The sequence below is a fragment of the Leptonychotes weddellii genome, chromosome 8 (assembly GCF_054177405.1).
Source record: "Leptonychotes weddellii isolate Sample4059 chromosome 8, ASM5417740v2, whole genome shotgun sequence".
NCBI classification, from domain to species: Eukaryota; Metazoa; Chordata; class Mammalia; order Carnivora; family Phocidae; genus Leptonychotes; species Leptonychotes weddellii.
Genome location: NC_138376.1, coordinates 118,039,033 through 118,064,653, shown reverse-complemented (window position 1 = coordinate 118,064,653; position 25,621 = coordinate 118,039,033). Strand labels below are relative to the sequence as shown.

General features: G+C 34.7%; 1 protein-coding gene and 1 long non-coding RNA gene across 3 annotated transcripts; both read right to left on the bottom strand.

Moving 5' to 3' along the window:
- Positions 1 to 1,694: 1,694 nt before the first annotated feature.
- On the bottom strand, positions 1,695 to 22,770 carry MYCT1 (MYC target 1). 2 transcript variants are annotated; one of them, XM_081829172.1, is made up of 2 exons: positions 22,567 to 22,770; positions 1,695 to 4,210 (listed from the first exon to the last, which is right to left on the bottom strand). In XM_081829172.1, exons 1-2 carry the CDS (start codon positions 22,616 to 22,618, stop codon positions 3,753 to 3,755), a joined length of 510 nt encoding a protein of 169 aa, XP_081685298.1. In that variant the 5' UTR covers positions 22,619 to 22,770; the 3' UTR covers positions 1,695 to 3,752. The 2 variants fall into 2 exon arrangements, with proteins under 2 accessions (XP_081685298.1, XP_006735881.1); XM_006735818.3 differs by having other exon boundaries at positions 1,695 to 4,264; positions 22,567 to 22,768.
- Positions 4,598 to 19,569, bottom strand: LOC145723145 (uncharacterized). Its single transcript, XR_014148005.1, has 2 exons — positions 17,280 to 19,569; positions 4,598 to 6,556 (listed from the first exon to the last, which is right to left on the bottom strand). It is a non-coding gene; the product is annotated as an uncharacterized LOC145723145 (long non-coding RNA).
- Positions 22,771 to 25,621: the final 2,851 nt, after the last annotated feature.

Below are 25,621 nucleotides of genomic sequence, written 5' to 3'. Positions count from 1 at the left end.
GTCAACCCCACAATAGGACAGAGGATCAAAGAACACTCCCAAAAAGAAGAAACAGGGACCAAGATCCACATGGGTTCTGATCTAGGCTCAGGGCATCTTATCCAGAATAACATTGCCAGTAGTGGCCAGTCCTACACACTGAGTTGTGACTTAGAAAATTTCAAGAAAAGTAATCCAAAGTGTGGAGTCTTATGAGACATATGGCCCAGAGTAGTAATCCACCTGTCTGGGCCAGGGCAGAATTATCCCAGTAAAGACATGCTAAGGATCTATTTCTCCTTGAACTGGTTTAGGGGTTAATGTCTTTCAAGTTTTGGAATCATAAAAATATATAAGTAACCTTAAATAACAGGAGTTTATTAAAGGATGCTGCTGTGTTTTTGCCCCAGGTTTTTGCTATTCTGGTGTCTCCTTCCCTTTTGAGGTGTTGATGCTAGCAATCCTCCCATGCTCTCACTTTATCCCAACCTTCTCAGCCCAAAGCAGAAAAGATCTAATTTGTTCAGTTACTCACCATATACCAATAGATGTTCTGGTTCAGTCACACATGTCCAGTATAACAAGACTGGTCTCCCTACAAGCCCACTGCCATCTTTCTCAAAGGAAACTGTGTACCTAGCAGACACTAGGAGACTTCATGATCTGTCCAGTGCAAGGCTTTAGATACATTTTACCTGACTATCTTTTAAAAGGGTATTCCCAATCTACCTTGCCACCAGAAATGTGTGAGACTGCTTCTCTCTTAGAATATTTGTCAATAGTGAGGAGATCCATCCTTTTATAAATGATCAGCTAAGATGGTAGACAAAAAGGCTAGAATATTGTTTAAATATACAAATGCAATTTCTTAGTAGTAAAATTGACTATTTCACCATATACTTGTTAATCAACTAAATTTTCTTGATGCATAATTTCTTTTGGTCCTTTACTCCTTTATTGATTTAGAACTGAATGTTTTCCACATCCATTTGTATGAGCTAATCATAATTTAAAGATATTGGCCATTTTTTTGCTATATTTATGGTAAGTCTATCCTCCTCCTCCTCTTCTTCTCCTTCTTCTTCTCCCCTTCTTCCTCCTCCTCCTTCTTCTTGCTTTCAAACTTTGGATAAGTTTATCTTTTAATGGATATAATTTCAGAATTTTTCAGATAATCAAAGCTATTAATATTTTTCTTTGTAATTCATTTCATCCCTTTGGCTCTTAAAAAGCATTCCTTTTCTGTTTCATAGATTTGTTAAACATTTTAAATTCCTCTTGTTTTAATATTGTCTGTTTTTAAAATGTTTATTTAAACTCATGGATACAGAGAGCACATTGGTGGTTGCCAGAGGTGGGGGTAGGGTGAAATGGATCGTGGTCAAAAGGTACAAACTTCCAGTTATAAAATAAATAAGTTCTGGGATGTAGTGTACAGCATGATGACTATAGTTGATAATACTGAATTGTATATTTGAAAATATATAATCTAAATTAATATTTTGAACAAAAAAGTACTCATTTCCTATCTGCATTAATAATTGAAACATCTTGTTCCATTTATTTATGGTGTTACTTGTTTTTAGTTACATATTTTTATATAAAATAAAGTTTGTGTCTCAAGAGTAGGTAAAGAATGATCTAGATTGGGCTAAAATACCAAAGTAAATATGAGATATTCATAGGTCACTCAATAAATAAACTGTGAATCAAAATTGACATCAGCTTAATTTTATTTCATAATCAACTAAACATTTCAAATTAAACAGAACTTTAAAAGTTCCTAGTTTTTATCTTAATTTCACATTTTATATGTTGCACAATATTTATAAGATATTCAGTTTGATTGTTTCATAACTTGGGGAGAGGGGTGGCAACAATTCTGCCAGATCATTAAATTCACCAGAAGATTTTTGCTCCCTTTTTCCTAATTTGAGAGATATAAAGCAATTTTTATTCCCAATATAAATTCTAGATAAAAACCATACACTTTGCTTACTTATCATGTTAAATATTAAGGATGACATACAAGCAAAAAGATAGCCTTGTTACTAAGTTAATGTCCTCCTGAAATCTTACGTGGCTATATAACAATTGCTAAATTTGTTAAAAACCAACTTACAACAAATTGGTTATCTTGTGAACTTTTTTTTTTCTTTCTTTCTTTCTTCCTCCTCTTTTCCCTTCTTCCTCCCTTCCTTCCTCTTCTTCTTTTTTTTTTTTTTTTGTTTTCTGGTATATTACATTAGAGAGCATCAATCTGTAGACATCATTAAGAAAAATTGTCCTTGAGGAACAATGGAAAATATATGCTAAATAAAAATATTAAAGAAAATGCTATACACAATCTCTTACTATGTAGAAATTATTACATTCTGATAATATGAACCATACAGATACATTCTGAACCATATTCAGACGCTATTATCTGTGAGCACCGCACTGCAGAAACTAAAATGAGAGTACATTTTTCTTCACTAGAAATCTCAATGTTCAGAGAAGCAAATGAACAGCAACATAAGCTAAATAGTCACTATATCAGATATGAACCACAGGCCTTTTGAATAATACTCCAGTGAATGCGTGTCCTTAAATGAAAAGGGGCAGTCACAGGCATTTGGCCACTGAAGCCCTCCGGTACCCATATTTGGGAATGTACCTTTCTTTATGAGGGTGGCCCTCTGTGGAAGCAGACTCCTTAAGTAACTGTCTGCACCAAGGACCATATGGCATGGTTTAATCATTGTACAAAGACTCTTCATAGAATCTGAGGTTGAAATTCGTAAGAAAGCACACAAGGGATGATGCCTGATGAGTCGATCGAGGAAGGAGAATTCTTCATGGTTATAACATGTATTTCATGACAGTGCTGACCCTTATTTGTTTGTCTGGAAGTTCCAGCAGAAAGTCTCTAGATAAAGTGCTTTCCCAATTGCTAGATTTAGATCTAAGAAATATAATTTATCCCTTAGGAAAAATGTAAGCTCAGTGTTAAAGTTTGTTTTTAGGTCAATGAATTGGATTTGCTGTTGTTGTTTTTCTAACAACATAACTGCAACAGTGAAGAAAAGTTAAATCATCTCAGTAAACCCATGGATTTTGCCTAATGTAGATAACTATTCTTGGGAAAGGCACAAAAATAAGTGTCAAAATTGAAGTGTTCTATAATACCCACAGAGATTCCCTTTCTTTGCTTGGTTCCCACATCTCTCATAAATGAGTGCCATCAAGGAACTTTAAAATCTCTGTTCTGTCATTTTTGTGCTCATATAATCCATTAAAAATCCAGGTTTGTAAGTTGATTCACGTCATTCTGAAGAAAGTAAAATTAAAATTCCTTAGGACAGGTTTATTTTTAAAAAGTGACATAGTGATTTTTTTTCCCTTTATAGTCACATCGGACAGTGAATGAGGATAGTAAACCACAAGTATCTGAAGTTTTAATTTTAGTCTAAAATATATATATGTGCTGTATCACAGCTGAGTCTTAGATAAGAATCACCGTCTTTAACAACCTTCACGTTGAGTACAAAATACATAAATAGATAACTATTTGGGAAATATTACTATTTTGTGAGTCACAAGGAAGGAAAGCATGTATTCAAAGAAAATATGTTTTACATTGTAATGTCCAACTGACTGAGCGTAACTCAGCTTGGAAACTCATTAGCTGTTTGGCCCATGACCTCAAAATTCTGTTTAGCCTATTTGTAATTTTGTGTCAGTAAAAGACAAGTAAAGGAAGAAACAAATTAAAAACCAAAGCACCCTCCTCAGGAATCTGGGAATGCCTTTATAATGGACTCATAGGCAGGTGGAGGTGGTGTGGAAAAGCCCACTCGAAGGCTGTGACTGGACCAGTGGAAATCAGGACGGCCCAGACTGTGCGAAGTGCTGATGGCGGGAACCGTACTGGGAGTGGGCAGAGTCACCAGCTGACTGTCAGTTTCCACCGGAAGTGGGGGACTTTGCAGAAAGGGATGGAAAGTGGAAGCTCTGAAGCTTGATTTTCTTGGAAAGGAATTTGCTTGTTCCAGGGAAGCTTGTCGCTGGAAGGTGAGACTGGCCAGGCTGAGGTTGCTTCGCCGTTCACAGCCACTGTGGCGGTAAAATCCAGTTCTGTTGAGGCCATGGTTGTAAGAAGACCTTGATCGCCGGTTCGAACTCCATTGTGAGATGGGGGCGCTGGCTCTTCTTCGAGACAAACAAACAAACAGAGCCCAAATAAATCCTGCAATTATGAGCACAATTGCAATGGACACTGTGAAGGATGTTATGACATCCTCTGAAACAAACAAACAAACAAAAATCAAATAGGTAATTTAATTTGTAAATAGGTGTTCAATGAAAAACACAGGGCAGAATACAAATAGTAACTATGGAATATGTGATCAATTGAAACAGATTTTGAATTAGGGAAATAAAAGACAGTGCTAGATGCATATGAATATCAGCTGATATGCTTCCATTTATTAAAGCAAAAGGATATAAAATAGCATGTTTAGCTATAGCATCCCCGTTGCTTATGCTATTTTCTCACCTTAAAGAAATAAATGATAAAAATAGTCTTCTTTTCTTTAAAGGCCATTCTTTGGTTCATAAATTTTTATAAGGTTGCAAATATAGTCCAAAGATTATTTCCTTTTGAGTTACAGTGGTAATAATGTGCCAGAAATTGATAAAGGATTTTGTAGTCAAATTGACTTTGCTTTTTCCTCTGTCTGCTTTCATTGACCCCAGTGATGTCTCCCACCTGCTGGTGTCATGATGTCTCACTTCCTGTGCTCCTTCTGAGACAAGAAGTGCTGAGCTAGAACCATCTGGTGGGCTGACTGATTTATGTTCTGTTTTCCTGAGCTCCAGTACTGTAACCTGTATTTCTGACTCATTGATGACATGACCTATGCAGATTACTGTGCTCTTTCCCACCAGTTCCAGTTCATGCTGCTATCATGCCTTCACTGTGCTAATGAAATTTTTATCCCCTGAATCCATAGAATCTCTGCTATACATCAGTATCCTGCAATTCACAGAACTTGTATTTGTGCAGGATTTCCTGTTCCAGGAGCAGGGGATTGTTTTCCCAAAATGGAAATTCTACCTTATTGCTTCTTGTGAACTGAAAACATATTTTTGAGTAAAGCTGATTAGCAGAGCCCCTGCTCTGAATGTAGAGACACTCTGGATATTAGAAGACCCCTCCAGCCTCATCACCCACCACATTTCTCCACCTTCCACTCCATGATCTAACCCACGAGTCATGTTGATCTTCTCACTATCCCAAATCCTGCCTTTTTCTCCAAAGTTCTGTGCTTTTCCACCTCTTTTTCTTTCTATCTACATAAGTTTTAAATTTCTGTCTGAAAAACCTATTCTTAAAGATTCATTTCAAGTACCGCTTTTTGGATAAAGACTCTTAAGTTTCATAAACAAAAATTAGTTACTGTTAAGTAAAGAGGTAAGCTGTCTTATCAAATTGCTTGTCTAGGGATTCTGTACTGAGAGGGCCATGGATTGGAAATTAGCTAAGTGGGGTTGTGAGAGTGTGAAAACAAGAGAAGGGCTACAAGTACTTTGAAGTTCCTCCCTTCGAGAGGTAGAGTCTCTTTCCCACCCCTCAGAAGCTGCGCTGGCTTCACACCTTGCTTTGACCAATAGGATGGGATGGAAATGAGGCTGTGCAAAATGAAGCCTAAGCTTCAAGAGGTTTCTCAGCTTCTACCCCTGCTGCTCTTGGAAGCCCTGTAACTGCCAGCATCTACAAGCCCAGCCTACTGGTGATGAGAGACACATTGGACCAGTTACCCCTATTGCCCAGGCCAAGAGCCTGCTATCTCCAGACCCATGAATGGGGTCATCCTAGATAATTCAGATGTTAGTTAAACTAACAACTGACTGTGACCCATGAGGGAAGACCAGCAGAAAATCTATTAAGCTGATCCCAGCCCAAACTCCTGACCCTCAGAATTGTGAGCTAAATAAATGATATTTTTAAGCTACTATATTTTGGAGTAGATTGTTAAACAGAAAAAGCTAACCGATTCTGCGTTCTCAACTCAGCTTTATCCCTAACATATTGTGTGATTTTTAAGAAATTTGTTCGGACTCATTAGTTTTTAAATGAAAAAGTTAGGTTTTATGAGTACCAAGGTTTTTTTTTCAGTTTGTTTTTGTAATCTAGGATAATATATAGAAAATCTATAATAGAGAAATAGCAAAACCAACCAATGCTAATAAATACATAAGAATAATCATTGCTCCTTAATTTTAGGATATATTTAGTGTTCTTCCACCTTATATTGTCACATTTATCTCCTATGTCAAGACCATGTGTGTTTAGCTCTACTTTCACAATTACCTTCACAAATGCTTATATCAAAATCCTCTAAAACAGTTGATTATATCAAATCTAAACAATAAATTCCTTACAATAGGAAGATGACTTCTAAATTACAAGATGATTTAGAACAGCTCTGCTAGACCAAGTATTGTTTTTCTAAAATGTGTCTCATAAAAATAATATGGACTTAGCCTTAAAATGCAACCTCTTGAGACAGATTTGAGAGTTAGTCTTTATCTGAAGAAAGCAAATAAACAGTCAGAAACTAAAATCACACTTATTTGTTACATAGTAACATTCAAAATTAACTTGTAACTATCAGTGCTCCAAATATTTGGAACCTAAATAGGAAGTTGTTGGAATTTTGGGTTGCCAAAGCAATGGCAGCCATGCAAATCAGCATTTCCCAACATTTCTTCTGAAAACAAGATGCACAAATAAAACTATACAAAACCTGCCTTCAGCATAATTAGAAGACAAAGAACATCCAAATTTCAAGTTACCTAAAAAGTAAACTGATAAAACAGATACCAGTACATTCTCCCCCTTGCTTCTACCTCAAGTCTTTACTGAGAGGAAAGACAATTCCAGAAAAAGTGTGAAAATACTGAAAAGGTTCTCTGTTCCCTGAGGGCAATGACTATGGTAAAGGGACTTACACATATAGGCAAGAATGTGAAGAGGCAGGCTTGGAAAGTAATCCTTCCCTGAGGAGGAAGAGGATAAAGTATGCAGTCAGAAGATCACATCTTGTAGGATTCCATTTACAGGAAATGTCCAGAACAGGGAAATCTATGGCAATAGTAAGCAGATTAGTGATTGATTGGTGCTGGGGGTGGGGTGGAAGGGAATGGGAGGGGTTGCTAGTGTCCACGGGTTTCTTTTTGAAGGACAGAGTGTTCTCAAATTAGATGGTGTGATGGTCACATAACTCTGTGACTATAACAAAACCATTTAATCGTACCCTTTAAGTGGGTGAATTATATGAGATGTGAATTATAGCTCAATAAAGCTGTTAAAAAGAGAAAAGAAAGAAACGGAGAGGTGCTCTTTGGAAACCACACAATGAAGAAGAGAAGAGGGAAGAGTGAAGGGATCCTTCAAGACAAAAAAATTTAAAAACAAAGGACACATAATTCCTCCCTACCTTCATCCTCTAAAAATAGAAGTCCACCAATGAAAACATCATACCTTGCTACACTGAGGAAATGAGGAATCTAGAATGACTCCTGGGATTCTGGCATGTGCAGGCAAGGGTGGATATTAGTATCATTCATCCAAATGTAAGATTATGGAACAAGGGGAAGTTGGCATTAGGAAGATGCTGAACTTGAGTGCCCCTGAGATACTCATTTGGAAATGGGGTTACATAAATACAGAGCTTAAAGAGAAGCAGAATTGGGACTCTCCGTGCTACAAGAAACTTGCAGCCATCCATGGAAAACACTTTGACTAAAAAGTAAGTGTGCATTTATAGAAGTGAGTTGAGAATAGACTTCCAGGAAAATCACAGTTTAACAGGTGGCAGAAGTAAAAAAGGAAACAAAGAAGGACTAATTTGGGAGTTTTGAGGAGACAAAAAATTACACAACACTGAATCAAAGAAGAGAATTTTAGGTCCAAGTGACTACTGGCTACATGCCCCAGAGACATTTACCTATCCATTTGTTTAACATATAAAGCATCCACTAAATACCAAGTAATGCTAAGTTGATAGGCAAGTCTTAGCTCTGGTGGAGTTTACATTCTACATTCTATAAGACTTCTCTATAGTCTTATATAGACTTATATAGACTTATCTATAAGATAAGAAAAAATGTCCTTTAAATGTCCTTTAAGCTGGACTGTTGTTCACTATGCCAAGAGCAGATTGAGGTCAGATGATGGAAACTCATGAGTGCCTCTCCAGAGAGTTCAGTCTTTCAACCGTGGGCAAGACGAGCAAGAAACAGGCTTGAACAAAGTGACCTAATAGGAAGGACAGAATATAGAGCTAGCAGCAATAAATGGGATAGACCCAGGCCCAGAGCAGGTTGGATAGTGAAACAAGTCTGGACATGCCTGCCATGATTCAGATATGCAGCAGTAGTAAATGGCTTAGTCTGGGAAGTGATGGTAAGAATAGGAAGGAAAAAACTTGGTCATGAGATACCCAAAGTCAAAAGAATCTAAAAATTATTCTAAAGTATTATACCTTCTAATACACTAGAAATTAGACATGGGGTGGGGGAAAGTGGGGTGTAAACTGAGGTTTAGAGGCTTTTGCTCCTAAGATCTCAATTATAATGTTATACTCTAGCAGTAATTTGATGATCAGATTAAATCATAATGTTTTAGGAGAGGTTAAGTATCTGCTCACTTCATGATATTTGCATGCCTTTACTATTTTATGTAAGTTTATGAGAGAATAGATTTGCTCAAATTTTTATTTGTATCATAATCATTAACACTAGATTTCCTTTAAGTTTTGGTCACTTGTAATGGCTACATAAATTCTGTACTTCACTGAAAAATGTTTTAATTGGTTTAGAAAATAAATAAAAATCATGAACTACTCAAATACTTCATAGAACTAAGTCCTGTGTCTTCTTTTCAAATGAGTCCAGGCAGTTTACTAAATTTGGTACTTTGGTTTAAAAAAAAAAAACTAATTTTGGGGCGCTTGGGTAGCTCAGTTGGTTAAGCGTCTGCCTTCGGCTCAGGTCATGATCTCAGGGTCCTGGGATCAAGCCCCGCATCGGGCTCCCTGCTCAGCGGGCTCCCTGCTTGGAGGGGTGCCTGCTTCTCCCTTTCCCGCTTCCCCTGCTTGTGCTCTTTCTCTCTCTCTCTCTGTGTCAAATAAATAAATAAAATCTTTAAAAAAAGAACTACTTTTATCTTATTTCAGTGAGTTTTTGGCAATCTTTGTTTTTGTGAGATGTATTGCATATAATTTGAATAATTCATTATTATATGTTATTAAGTGACCAGTCATTCCTGGAAAAGTTTATTTATAGTTTTATACCTCAGAGAAACCATTAGTTAATTATGATGAGAAACACTTTAATCAAAGAATCTGAACAAAATCACTCAGAAATGCTAATGAATGAAAGATATACTCTTGTTCATCTAGATGTTGTACTTTTGAATAGGAAAATAATGCATTAGGTAGAGACTTAGTAGGTAAACTATAAGCTCCTTCTAAATTTGAAGTTCTATTATTCCACCCCAGAAAGTTTTCATTAAAGCTTTTGAAAAATTTTGATGTTTGGAGGAATATAATTTATTAAAAAAATGCAACCCTATTTTTATTTCATTATTTTGTAAAACACTATAGTATGTTTCTAATTTAATTAATTTAATTTATAGGTCACAGGCACTATTTTTCATGTATTATATCGCTTAATTCCCAAGCAACTCCATAAGGGAAATTATTTCTGAAGTTTGTTGTCAGAAAAATTAATCTAAAATGAAAGTAAAGAATTTAAAATGCATCAAAATTGTATCAATTTATACCAGATTTTTAAAAAAAAGATTTTATTTACTTATTTGTGTGAGAAAGAGAGAACATGAGCAAGGGGGAGGGACAGAGGGACAAGCAGACTCCCTGCTGAGTGGGGACCCAACACAGGGTTCAATCCCAGGATCTGGACATCATGACCTGAGCCAGAAGTCAGATGTTTAACTGGCTGAGCCACCCAGGCGCCCCAACTCAATACCAGACTTGGTAGCATGTTAAGAACAGAAATACTTGGGGAAATTGTGCTAAAGCAGTATTATGCATTCTATACATATATTCTCCTGGACCAACAGCCTCTACCAGAGAATTTTAAATATTAACAACTTCAGATACAGAATTACAGATGAAAAGTTTCAGCAAAAACTAACTCTTAAAAATGCCTTGGCTCAGAATCCTCATTTTATTGATACTGGAACTGTCTAAGGTTCATGTGGTCGAACTAACACTTGGTTTATTTTAATAATTGAATACTGACAACTAGCACTGGCCAGGGGGCTATTGCTTTTACTCATGTATGATATAAAATGAGAAGACAAATACTCATTTGCAAAGTATATGCCCCTACTTTTATGTATAAAACGATGTAAACACTATAGTCTGATTGAGGCTTCTAAATATCTCAGGATATAAGCAGATATAACATGATATTAAAGAGATATATTCACTTCATTTCAACTAAATGGAAATAAAACTAGAATCTTAAAAGAGAAAATAGATTCAGTTATCCAATAAAAAAGCATTTAAGGGTTACAAGGGTTCCTATGCATGGTCTCAGTGTTTGCCCCCTTTGAGCCTCTCTATCGCTGTCTCTCCTGACAAATAAAATGTTCCCAATAGTTTATCTTTATTGAAAAATAGCATAAGGTTCAGTTTCAAGAAAAAAAGTTAGAACATTTTAAAACAGAATCAAGGGAAAAAATGTCGTCTATTAAATTGAGAAAATTAGCAAAACCAACCAAAATACGTGGAGTAAGAAATAGATTTATGTGCCAGATGTCTGTTTGATTTCCAAAATACATTATTCTGACGTAAGAAACAAGGGTAGCATCTAAACTCCAGTAGACCAGTGGTTAAAGAATATGTTCAACCATCAGAATCTTCTTACATGAAAAATTTTAGTTTTGTGGGTAAAAAGATTATTTTGGTGACACTAGAACTAGAACAATATTTCTAGGAGAGCAATTTGACAATAAATCTATTTTAAATTATTACTCTTTATGGCTTCATAATATTTCTATATTGTATTATAATATTTATGATATAATATTAAATATAATATTTAACATGGTAGTTATATTATCTATAATATTTATGATATTATAATACTAAATATAATATTTAACATGGTAGAGCAATCTGAATTTGGGGGAAATGGTAGGGAGAATAGGTAATAATGACTCAAAATACCATATTACTATTATAATTAGACTATATAGGGTTATAGAGATATCTGAAAAAGATTAAATAATAAATTTTAAATATACATGACAATCATGAGAATAATATATACACATTAATAATAAACAAGTTACATTTTGAATGCATGTAAAGTAAGATAAGATGGAGCTTACAGAAGTTATAAAAATGACATTAAAAAACCCATACTGCTTTTGATATGGATTTGCTTAATTTTCATTGTTCAGTTGAGTGCATGTACCATGAAAATGGCTTCCTAAGCCATGAAGTCAGTCAAATATCTGTTGAGAAATTATCATACTAATTCTTATGCCATTGCTCTATGTGCAGAATTTTTTAATAGTTACAAATGTTAATAATGACATGAGTCTCTAAGACTTGCTGAACTATTGGTAAAAAGCTTATCTTGTTATGCTCTCTTAAATCAAAACTGCAAAAACAAGAGTAGAAATGCAGAAAAACAATTAGAAAGAAATGCTAAGTCATGTTTTTTTTAAATTTCTTATTCAAGTTTAATTAACATATAATGTTATATTAGTTTCAGGTGTACAATATAACGATTGGACAATTCTATACATTTCTCAGTTTTCATCAAGGTAAGTGTCTTCTTAATACCTTTATCTATTCGAGCCATAATTTTAGTATAACCTGTTTCAGAATGGTCTTCCATAAGGTTTTTTTTTTTATTTAACCGTAGTTAATGATTTTTCTGAATCAAACTAGAACCCAGAAAATATATAATGAAAACAGAATCTATTGGTCATACAGCTTTAAATTTTCATATTTATAATTCCATTCTGGCAAATTTTTGATAATAAATTTTGGAAGACTTTTTTTTTCAATGTACTATAAAAAAAAATGTACCCGAAAAATACAATGGCACAGAAATTTCTTTTTAAAGCACAGTTTGCCTTCTTATTTATCAACAATCTTAGGGGAGGAAAAGTGAGCCATAATTTTACTTCATATAATTACAATATAAAGCAACTTATGAGACAAAACAATTATGTTTAAAAATGCAGATCTCCCTTTGAAAGCAAAAGGAAGAAATTCTAACATCAATAAGGTAAGGCGTGTAAATTGGGTATCCTTATCTTGATTTGTAACATATGTCTACAAAAATAACAAGGGGCTGGTACATAAATCCTCAATGAATAATAACTCTTTCTACTAATAGTTGTATAACTTACTCAAGTCATTTGACCCTTCCTGACCTAATAATAACGGCCACTATAGTGTCTTTCAATTCCAAGATTCTAATATTGAATCTGGCTTTCAGAACATCTAATCAATGCTTCAAAGTCTGTTCATAGTATTAAAATTTAGTAGAGGTCACCATCTAGTGGCCTTTTGTTGAACTGTTCCAAATCTGAAAAGTGGTTTTATCAGTGTCAATAGAATGGAACACTGATAATTCATAAAACCCTTTGAGATTATAAGAATCAGAAGCTCTTCTAATACCAAAGCAAGCTATCCTGTTCTTGGTACCCTAGAGTACATAGGAGGATGGTTCATGCAATAAGAAGAATTTGACAAAAATATTTTTAAAAAGAATAACAATTTGACAATAATATTTTAAAGAGAATAATATAACAGAAAACTCGATTAATTATAATAAAGTAAACAAAGAGTAAGAATTTTCTATGTGTAGCTTATCTGCCAGTAAATCCCATTTGGTTTTCTCCTACAGTACTTGCCGAATTCAACTCCTCTTATCTACTCTGTTATCTCCCTAGTTCAAGTGACCACCACCTCTGAGCTGAAATATTCAGGCCTTCTATCTGGTCTCCCTGCTTTTATCATTGCCCCAAGCCCCCAACAACACTCTATTCTCAATACAGTAGCCAGACTGAACTTTGAAAATGTAAGTCAAATCACATCACTCTTCTGTTCTAAACCCTCTATTTCTCCCAGAGCAAAAGCAAACTCCTAAAAATGTTATTAAAGTTCCATTTTGACCTGTTCCCAATTATTTGTGCTCATTTTCACTCTTCCTCTGTCTTAGCTCCATCCACACCGTTCCTTAAACACACTGGATATGCTCCTGACCTAAGTCTTTGCAGTGGTTGTAATCTATTCCTGAAATTCCCCAGCTATCTCCATGGCTAACTTCAAGTATTCACTCATATGTCACGTTCTTATTTAGGCCTACCCTGGTCACCCTATTTAAAATTTCATCTTGTCCCGCCTCTGAGGCCTAACTGGCACTCTTGATTTTCCTTTTCCTTCAAGATTAATAGAAACTAGACTCATTAATTTATACTCTTATAAATTTATAAATAAGATGCATAAGTGTCATGGGCTATAAAAGTGTCACTAAAAATGAAAGATAACATAATTTGCCTCTAGAATGGTTAGAAAAACTTGATGAAAGAAATGAGATTTGAGTTGTCTTTTATACATGGCTGTGGGTCAAGTAAACAAAAGCCTGGAATATTTACAAGTAGTTTTGACTACGGGCATAGCGCATAAGCCATATTTTGAAAATAATTAGTCAACACGATTACTAGAATACAAAGTAAAAGGAAGAAGGTAGCATACATTTTTTTTGTATATGATGAATTAGCCTATAGGAAAACACTGAGAATAATTAAAAGATAAATATTAAAAATATTTTTTAAAAATCTGTCTGAAGCCATCAAAGACCTACCAAAACTGCTAACTCAAAAGAAAAAATTCCAGAAAAGAATCTCATGTGACAATAATCTGTAAAGAGAGGCAAAAAAGAAAAGAAGAGGAAAGAAAAGAAAACCTACAGTATCTCCAGTCTGAAGAAACAGAGGACAGATTGTGGCAACCAGAACTGCTTAAATATGGGAAAGATATCTTAGAAAAGAGAATGCCAAGAGGAGGATCTCAAAATTTTATTGATAAGCATTTCCCATATCTACAACTGACTCCAGAATACACTGCATGTTTCAAATGGCACAGCTAGAGAAAATATATAAATTAATGAACTAAACTGAGACCTGAATTGCCCTTAAGAGACAGGCTTTAGAGTTTTTTTGTGGTTTGCGTTCTCAACAAAGTTATTTGCCCGTGAGTACAAACTGGAAAAAAAAAGTTACCTTTTACAAGGTAATATAGCAGAACCGAAAGGCGCATTCAAAATGTCCATGATACAATATAAAAGTACTTAACATATGCGGAAATAAGAAAATGTGACCCATTCTCAGGAGAGAAGGTAGTGAACAAAGAAATAGCCTAAGATGACCAGATGTTGGAGTTAGCAGACAAAAATTTTAAACTTGTATATTTATGATCAATGATGTGAAGGAAAGTGTTCATAATAAAGGAAAAGTAGGAAATATCAGCAGAAAATACAAACTCTAAGAAAGAACCAAATGGGGGGTGCCTGGGTGGCTCAGTAGGTTAGGTGTCTGTCTTTGGCTCGGGTCATGATCCCCGAGTCCTGGGATAGAGCCCCACATCAGGTTCCCTGCTCAGCGGGAAGGCTGTTTCTCCCCCTCCCTCTGCCTGCCACTCCCCCTGCTTGTGTGCTCTCTCTCTCTCTCAAAATAAATAAATAAAACCTTAAAAAAAAAAAAGATGACAGTGAAATGAGTCAGTAAACTTAAAGATAAATTAATAGAAATTATCTAATTTGAAAAATAGAGAAAAAATAATTGGTGGGGGAACAGAGCCTCCAGGAATTATGGGACAATATAAAAATATTTAATATATGTGTAATTATAGTACCAGGAGCAGAGAATGGAGCTAAAAACTATTTGAAGAAATAAGACTGAAATTTTTCAAAATTAGTGAAAGAAATTAATTTCTAGATTCAAGAGTCTCAGAAATACCAAACAGGAAATATATAAAGAACCATGCATAGGCACATCATAATCAAACAGCTGAAGATCAAAGATAAACTGAAAGCAGCCAAATTAAAAATAACAATGTAATAATGACATACTACATTCAGAAAAAGTAATTATTTGAATAACTACTAATCTCCAGTAAGATACAATCATATTTCAAAATAATTAAAAACTAATCGACCCAGAATTGTATATCCTGAAAATTATCATTTAAGAATAATGGTGAAATAAAGAATCTTTCAGATGTAGGAGAAAAATTCATCCCCAGCAGCTCTACATTAAAAGTTTTATTAAAGGAAACCTTTAGTTTGAAGGGAAATAATATCAAAGACTTAGATCTTCAGGAAGAAATGAAGAACATCAGAAATAGTATCAATGTAAATATAAAAAGCTATTTTCTTTAAAATAAACACATGCACACAGTAGATAGGTGATATCTAGGTATATAGATTAGACTGGAAAATTTTTTAGATCTGCTCAGCAAAAGACATGTAAGAAAATAAATAAGCAAGCCACAGACAGGTAGAAAACATTTACAAATATATATATATCTGACAACTGACTCATAACCAGAATATGTAAAGGATTTTCATAGTCAGTAATAAAAAGACCAGAAAAAAAAAGAAAGAAAGAAAAGAAAAAAGATAAAATAAAATGGGCCAAAGAAATGAACAGACACTTCTTCAGGATAGATATTCAAAGGCCAGTAAGCGCAAGAGAAGATGTTCAATGTCAAGAATCAACAATTTTTTTTTTTCTGTAAAGACCCAGGTAGCAAATATTTTAGGCTTTTCAGGTCATACATTATTGAAACTACTGAGCTCTACTATTGTAGCACAAAACAGCATAAACACATAAACAGATGCCCCAATAAAACTTTATTTATAAAATCAGGCCTTACATCATATTTAGCCTGTAAATCATACCTTGCCAACCTCTGCTCATCATCATTAGCCATCAGGGAAATACAAACTGAAACCACAATAAGATAAACCTAAATACTGACCAGAAAGGCTAAAACGTAAAGGGTTGAGAATAAAGAAGAGCTATTGGAAAAGATATGAAACAACTGAAAAAACTAAATTGTTGGAAAAGTACACTGTTGGAAAAAGTAAATTGCATAACCACTTTAGGAAAAGACTTGACAATTTCTTATAAAATCAAACATACATCAATGCTATGACCAGCATTTCTACTTCTAGGAAGTTACCAAGAATAATAAAAACACATATCAACAAGAGACTCTTACAAGAATATCTGTTACAGCTTTATTCTTAATAGCCAAATGAGTAAATACTGCATGATTTCATTTATATGAAGTTCTAGAACAGGCAAAGCTAATATGTTCTAGAAAAAAATCAAAATAATGGTTTCCTCTGGGGATAGTGTAGACAGGAATTGACCGGGATGTGAAATTAGGGAACTTTTGGGGTTGGTGATAATATTTACTATCTGTGATTGGGACTTGAGTTATTCACATGTGTACATGTTTGTCCAAATTCAGCAAATGTTCACTTATGATCTGTGCACTTCATTATTATTTATTTTACACATTTCATTGAAGGTAATTTGACCTTAAAAAGAAAAAAACATAAAATATTGAATTCTGATTAATGATATACATACTGAAGTAATTAAGAGGAAGTATACTGATATCTTCAATCTGCTTTGAAATATAAGCTAATAGATTGGGGTAATAAAAGAAGCATTGTAGAAATGTCAATGATAGAATCTAAGTGGTAGGTATATGGGTATTCACTGTAAAAATCCTTTACATGTTTCTGTATATTTGAACATTTTCATAATGAAATATTGGAAAAACACATAAGAGAATATCCTGAACAACTTTAAGACAATGTATTTGGAAATTTAAGTGGGAACATTTTTAGAAAACACAAATTTCCATAACTAATAGAAGAATCAATAGAAAATTTGAGTAGTCCACTATTGTTAAAGACAGTGATTCTGTCATTTAAAACTTTCCTATTAAAAATGTTATAGATAATTACAATGGTGACTTTTCTAAAGCATTTAAAGAAAAAACAATACAAATCTTGCAAAATTTTTTCCAGATAATAGGAAAATAACTTGTTTTATGAGACCTGCATAACATTGATACCAAAATGTGACAAGGCTAATCACAAGGAAAGACTATTATAGGCAAATTTCTCTCAGGAATATAGATGGAGGAGTTCTAAGGTCAGGCTTCTAGGCTCATACTTACTGAATCATTGTCTCTGAGCATGGAGCCCAGTGAGAGATGCATTTCCAGATTTTTCTACATAATTCAGATGCAGCAGTTTTATAGACAAGCACTTATAAACACTTGTTTTTCAAGCTTTCTAGGTAACTGAGTTAAGGGAAATAATTGGTAGGCTGTTAATATGCAATGATGCATACATGTTCAAGAGTTTTAAAAATACAAATTAAAGGCATACAGTTGAAATATAATAGTATTTGTTTGCTATTTAGGAGGAGGGAATATAGAGGACATCATTGGGGTGTGTATGTCCAGTCCGTAAGCTCACTCCGTCCCCAGTTTCTCTGGAAACATCCTCCTCCCATCTGCAGGGGGTAGACTCCTAAGAGCCAATATTTTTACAGGCCGAAGAATAGAATTTTCAGCTACTAACTAAGGTTTTTCTCCCCCTTGACATTTGACTACCCAATAAATCAATTCACAACCCTTCATTTCTTTGATTACCTTGGAGAGGATTAGTACTGTTAGCAAGCATACATAGAAAAAGAAAAAACTGATGCTTAGAATTTCTAACTGGATTATTAAATAAATAGAATAGAGGAAAACAAATAGATAAAAACCTTGAAAACCAGCTGTTTTACTGTAATTCACTAGATATTTTGAGAGAGATAAGAGTGTTTTGTTTGTTGGACTTTCAAAATGTTAAGAGTATAAAGGACTCAAAAATATATCTTTTTACCATAAAGAACAGTATTGGGAAAAAGGAACCATAGTCTATGGGTCATGTCCTTGTCAACGTGGGCTGCATTACAAAATACCATAGCCTGCATATCTTAAACAACAGACACTTGTTTCTCATAGTCCTGGGGGCTAGGAAGTCCAAGATCAAGGTGCCAGCATGATCCGGGGCTGGTGAGAACTTCCTAGCTTGCTTCCTTCCTTGCTTCTTCTTGCTGTGTCCTCACTTGACTTTTCCTCAGTACACACTCGCAGAGATTGGGAGAGAGAGCAATCTCTCTTCCTTTTTTTCTCAGGCCACTAAACGCATCATGTAGCCCCCAAACTCATGACCTAATCTAAACCTAATTACCTCCCAAAGGCCCCATCTCCAAATACCATCCATTGCACTAAGGGTCAGAGCTTCAACTTACGAATTTGAAGGGGATGAGGGGAATGACACAAACATTCGGTACATAACAAGTCAATTATCAGAAGCAATGCAAAAAGAACTTTTGGAGAGACAAGGAGACAATCTATAAAGTACGTGACTAGTAAGGGTTTTGGAGAAGTGATCATCACTCTGTCTCCGCCTGTGATGAGTTCTAGATTGATTTAGGGAATCCCAGAGAAGCTGGTATCTATTCTTAGCTTTCTGGGATCCAAATGGGGAAGATGACAGGGCCCTTTGAGAAACCCCGGGTGTCTGATGGGCAAAGTAGAAGTGGGGAGGGTAGACATGGGTACATGCGGGTCTAGGGCACCTGATAAACAGCCGAGGCTTTTACAACTCGAGGATTGTGGGAGAGCATTCAGTATTGTTCTGGACCACTGAAACAGATGGAAAAGTACCTGAATGAAAGGCAGTAGACCAGAGGGGACATAAAGAAAGGAAAAACCATTCCATTAACAAATGTTGCATAGACCACATGAGCCAGATTTTATGGTAAAAGCCACCAGCAGCGGAGACAAGGAGGGAAAGGGCAATGTCCTAAAAACAGATGAGAAATATGCATCAGCAGATGTCAGCAAAGACCAGAACTTGATCAAGAATCAGAGGCCCTCTTCTTCCAAAACCCTCCAGAGTATATAACCCCCCCAACACACTATGCCCTTTCCAACCTTAGAGAAAAGTCCTAAGGAAGAGGAAAACAGGGAGATCTGAAGTCACAAAATTGCAAATTATTTTGTAAAATCAAGTCAAACTTTTATACTGACATTCAAAACTTTACACAAATCTGCCTCGTCATTCACCTCCACAAACGTGGCTCGTGTGTTTTTGCTTCTGTATATTGGCCGGTAACATTTCTTCTGAATTCCCTGAAATTGTCCAACTATGCCTTACTTGCATCACTAACACCTTAACCCACCGACTAATACATAGTGGATGGTCAGTCAGTGCTTCTGTGTAAACTAATAAACTGGATCTGTAGATGAATGGGTTAGTAAGTTAATGTAGGGAAAATGAATGACTAAAATGTCCTCCCAAGGATTATCTCTCTCTTTGAACCTTATCTGACTTATAGGAACAGGTAAAGCCTCATTTTTTCTTCTAAGAAAGATTTTGGGACCATTTCGGCTATTTTTTTAAAAACTCATAACAGGGGCGCCTGGGTGGCTCAGTTGGTTGGGCGACTGCCTTCGGCTCAGGTCATGATCCTGGAGTCCCGGAATCGAGTCCCGCATCGGGCTCCCGGCTCGGCAGGGAGTCTGCTTCTCCCTCTGACCCTCCTCCCTCTCATGCTCTCTGTCTCTCATTCTCTCTCTCTCAAATAAATAAATAAAATCTTTAAAAAAAAAAAACAACTCATAACAATTGTTGCCATTTTCCCATATATTGTCTTATGTTACTCCATAACAATATAGGCATATATTTGCATATGTATGGAGATACAATCTCTTCTAAGACTGTGATCTTCTTGAAGACAGACATAGTTTTGGTAAAGATTAAATGAGGTGAATAAATAAATGCAAGACCCCGAACCAATAACTCTTAATTTTTCAGTGCTGGCCAAGAGAAAAAAATGCATGGTGAGGCAAGAAATTCAACCAAAACTATGTCTTCTTTAGGACTCTTAAGTACCGAAAAGATAACCAAGTTTAAAGATACGTGTCCACTGTTTCATGAAGGCAGGATGCAGCAAACTTACAGGTTCTGGTTCCTGCTGCTTCGGTGGGGAATTTTCACAGAGAAGGGAAATGCATTACAGAAAGTAAAAGTGGGAAACACACGGTGGTCTTCAGCTGTGTTGTCCGTCTCAAACCAATTTTTTTGTTCCTTCTTGCACTGATTACTATAATGCTTGCAGACCATTAAGTAAGTTTTAGTGGGTGATCACCATGAAAACACGAGCTATTATTATTGGTAATAACCTGGTATCGTTATCTTATTTTTCAGCATTCAATAAAGTAAACCAAAAATATCATATCCGGAAAACAACTTTTTATACATCTTAAGTGTGTTAAGTTTGAGAAATGCATATGGTTCAACGCACAAGTTTTGCTTTTCTCATCTATTCTATCTTTATTCTCTAAATTTGAAATGTCAAGCAGATAATTGAGTTTGGGTGCAAGAGACAACACATTGCACTGTACTTTATAAAATTTTCAAAATAATATATTTGTGGAATCCGAGATCACAATAGATATTGATTTAGATACAAAAAAGAAATAAAAATTTAAAAGGTCAACATTTGTAGCTTAGGAAATTTTTACATTTAGTATATTTACATTCAGATTTTTACATTTTACACTTAACATTTTTTGCCCCAGAAGAAATAATGTAATCTTTCATATTTTTTCCCCAAATCATCCCTAATATATCTGTTCAATATATTTGTATTGGTTTTGTTAATGCTTATCAATGTAACACTCCCCTTCCTGGTTTTCACTATTTCCATCTATTTTCCATTGTATTCACATACTAAGACAAAGAAACACTAGCAACTATCTTTGGAGCAATAAGTTTGAATTCTTTCTCCAGCACAAATTTCTATATTTAAAAAAAAATCAATGTTTTTAGGATTGGTAAATAGACTTCAATTAAGCATTCTCTTATCAATTCAGATTTATTTTATGATTATTACCCATGTTTTAGTCAGTGGCTAATAATTTCTTTTACTTAAGTAAACCTGAAATTTAACTTCTAATGGTCTTTAAAAAAGAGATCTGGCTTTTACAGATTAATTTTTACAGTAAGAACTACTTTACTTCTGAATAATTTGTACGGTAATTTTTGTAATGATGAATTTAGTGTAAACACACTCTAGCTATGTTCAGTTTGTATCTGGTATATTCACTTTCAGTATAAATGAGGACAACAAGCAGTATGGTAACAAATATATATAATGAAGACTTCCATAATTCTAAGGCTTATTGTGTGTTGGTTGTCTACTTGGAATTACTTATCACCAAAGCCGTTCTTTACAATATGCAAACATAATTTACTTTCTTCTTATTTTTTTTAATAATTAGATTAGGATGTTCACTAATATCCCTCCTTTCCAGGCCTGAAGCAAACACAAAGGGTCGATGGTAAAAACAAGAACGCATTAATTCCCTTCATGCACATTTGTATGATGGCAGACAGCTAGGTGAGGATGTTAGGGACGGTCAACACTGCTGCTCACTTTCACTGATAGTTTCCAAAGTATCCCCACAAATCACAAAAGAAAGTATGAAATAGTTCTCTGAGAGAACTAAACACTTGTTCTGGACTGATAAATAGGACTATTGATCTTTTCATAAACTCCATTGTCTCCTTTAAAAAAATTTTTTTCTGAATTTAACTGAAATTGCTCCCTTTATTTTAAAAATTTCCCTGAATCCAAAAATAGTTGCCAGTTTTACATCTTAGCCCTTCCTCCCTTGCCCTTCCCTTCTTTAGCCTTGAAGAACTGGCTATTTCAACCTCAGCTCTACCCTGCTATTGACCCTAACTACCTAGTAGCTGTGTCTGAACTCAGCCAAAAAGTGCTTTTATGTTGCTTCTTTTTTTCCCTGTGATAAGTTTCCTTTTAATGTTATATGTGATGTTATTTCCAGCGAACTTTTTCTACTATAGTTTTTGTCTTCCTCTAATTTCATAAGATTCCTTATTTTATCTGTGTCATCACACTCCTGAAGTATAGATTTTGTTATTTTGATTCACTTTGAAAAGTAAAGAGTATAACATTGACAATGTAAGCTAAAATAACCTCTATACCAATTCTTGATTTAATTAAATAAGATATATAATTTACAACCTTAAGACAAATAAAACTTAATTTTCCAACAAAATCCACATTATCATATTCTAAATAACAATTACTTCCATCTTGAATTTTTCTCATTTTTATTCTCATTATTTTCTAATTATATTTTGTAACACCAGCCAAAATCTATACTTGTTGCCCAGATTCTTCTTGAGTGTCTTCATAACCCACTTTAAAGACACTATACATGAATGTACTTATTATAAAAAACTTATGAAAACTTAAATAATCAGTTTATGGTAAACAAAATGTCTCAGAGATTTTCAATGTTTTAATAAATTATGCAGTATATTTTCTGTATCCTAATTCTAAATTAAAAACAGTTAAAGAAAATATCTTACCCCAAAAGTTTTCTGGCCATGGACTCCCTAAACTTGTTGTGTTATTAGCCATAATATCCACAAGAAATAGAAGAAACAGAAGAAAAAAAGAAAGAAAGAAAAGCCAGTATGTCCAAAAGAAGCACTTTGATTCTATACGCCTTTGTGGTTCAGCAAGAGAAAAATAATTTTCACACAACCCCTCATATATTGTGTTTGCATAAAAGGAAACAAGTGTATCATGTTTCCTGCTTTTATACTCAAATTAGCAACTGTTTTTCTTATCTTGGAATTCCACATGGTTCCTGAGACACAAAACAATTTCCTTCTCGTCATTTCCTCAGCTAAATTACTAAGTTTCTTCCTCTGGGCCACCTCCAAACTGCTTTTGGGGTAAGAGGCTCCTTTTCTTGTTCCTTCTCCAACTCCTACTGACATACATAGGAAGATTCTAAAATCTCAGCTACAGCACTCTGGGCTAAATTTATATAGAATAGAGAAAGAGACCACTTCCAACATTTGACAATTAGATTTATACAGTAAGATGAGAAGGGTGGGGTGGGGAATGCTGGAAATCCATAATCTAGTCAAGTACAATTAATTAATTTTACCTAATACCCATTTTTATAAATCTCAGTTATTTATTAAAATTCTTAACATGTCTCTTTTCCATTTGGCATATCAATTTTGAAAAGTTATTCACGTCGTTTCATAAATATTTATCTAAAATGCAATTTATATTTAATTTTTATTACTCTTCCATTGGTATTTAAGTATGAAAAGGATGATTTCCACACAGAAAGAGCCTGTTTAAAATCAAGCAAGGGAAACATAAATACTAACATTCAACTGTAATAGAATGTTCAGTGCTATAGCGAGAAGTACAATGATCACAGTAATGTTTTTCATGGAGATGTCTGAGAAAAGTGATGACTTTTGTCCTCCATGGGAAAGTATGAGAATAATTTTACCAAGGGGAGAGAGTAAGAAGGTAGGACGGTCAATATGAACAGAGGAGAACAATCACTGCAATTCACACAGGGATATTGTGGGTGTGACTATAGGAAAGAATTACATAAGACTTTTCAGGAGATGTAGATAAGTTAAAATTTCAAGAGTCTTTCTTAGTTTTAGCTTTATTAGTTTAGACCAGATCCTCTGAGCACAGGCAATACCAGACTGCGCTTAACTGCACTAACTTACATTCAGACCTGATTTACTTTTCAACATTTGTTGAAAAAAAATGATAAAAATAGAAAATTAAAAGACCATCTTATATTGGAAAAACATAATCTGGATGAAAGTGTATTGAAATACTTCTAAATTCTTTTTTTTTTTAAAGATTTTATTTATTTATTTGAGAGAGAGAGAATGAGAGACAGAGAGCATGAGAGGGAGGAAGGTCAGAGGGAGAAGCAGACCCCCTGCCGAGCAGGGAGCCCGATGCGGGACTCGATCCCGGGACTCCAGGATCATGACCTGAGCCGAGGGCAGTCGCTTAACCAACTGAGCCACCCAGGCGCCCCGAAATACTTCTAAATTCTTACAAAAACAGAGTGGGATTCTTCAAATATTAGCTCTATTTTCAAGTACACATTTTATGTTAATATAGGCTGTTGGACTCAATACATACTAATTTTAAAAATGCGTGCATTTTTATGAAGAGTTATATAGAACACATTTGCCCTAAAACAACAAACCCTGTGAGTGGAACAGATGAGTCTGGGTTTGTCAAAACTGCCTCACGTGCAAGAAGCTGAGCTAGCTCCATTTCGCGCACGGCCGGGAGACAGGCTGAGACTTCCTTTCATTGTTTCATGCTTAATCACCTAGATGTTCTCCTCAGAAGTTTTCACTTTTGTAAATGGTCAGAAGCCGGTCAAAACTCTGAAGAAAATTTGATCTCTAGCAATTTATGACCTAGGCATATTTTTCTTCTCTCTTAACAGCTTGTTGGAGGCATGAGTTCTTATCTGTGCGTGTAATGTGCTTGGTAAGGATTTGTACTTTTCCTTGGCAGAGATCCATATAAATGAGTGTTTATGTCTATGGGATCTTTGAGTCCCATGACTTGTAATGCCAAAACAGGAAGTTGATTTTTATCTTTACAAAAATGTTAGGTCTGCTTTTCTACTGTTCATTATTTCACAAGTTGGGTTTTTAGATCTGGATTCTCCAGTAGTCAGAAAACACATTGGAGGTTTGCTCTTGGGTAAGATCATCACAGGACTTCCGTCCCCCATTCAGGTGTCTGCTCAGATCACCTCCTTACAGGGATTCATTAGCCATCTTGCTTCAAACGTCCCCACTCCAACCACTGTCCCCTGAGCCTGCATTATCATTTCCTTCAGAGCACTTATCACTTCCTGATATTATACTATATTTTCTTTTGCTTTGCTTTTCTTTTTATCTCTTCCACCAGAAGTTGAGTCCCATGGGATATTGATCTTGCTCCTATCTGTTTCTCCTGTGGCTAATAAAGTGTTCTTAATAACAGTTATTAACGTTATTAATAAATAACACTACAGGCTCTTAATAACAGGCTCTTAACAAATATTTATCCAGTAAAGCAAAGAAAGAATTCCAAGGGATCTGAAGATGAAAGTATTCTAGACATTCCAAGTCTGGTTAATAAAAAATTTCGCCTACACTTAAAAGCAAAAGTTTAAAAACCTCTATTAATAGGCATGTCAGTATTTTAAAAACTTGACAAATAACTTGTTACAGACTCAAATGACACAAAGAACACTGTCACACTTAAGGGAAGATACATATTTGACTTTAAACCTTCCTTTTTTAGCTTTCTCTTTTAAAATTATCTTGGGCTTTGTCTTCTCCATATTAAATTAATCCAAACAATGTAGTTAAACTGAAGGATTCTCAGAACACATAAGAACTACCCACAAAAAAACCCCCAAATTTAAATCTTTTTGAAAAAAAAATCAAGTTTTTAAAAAGTCACTTGGAAGATAAATTAAAATTTAAGGATATTATTTTAACATACTTGTGACCCTTTTATTCTTCTTGTTTACATGGCATGAAAGTTGGTCTTCTTTTTCCTTTCTCCTTAAACTCA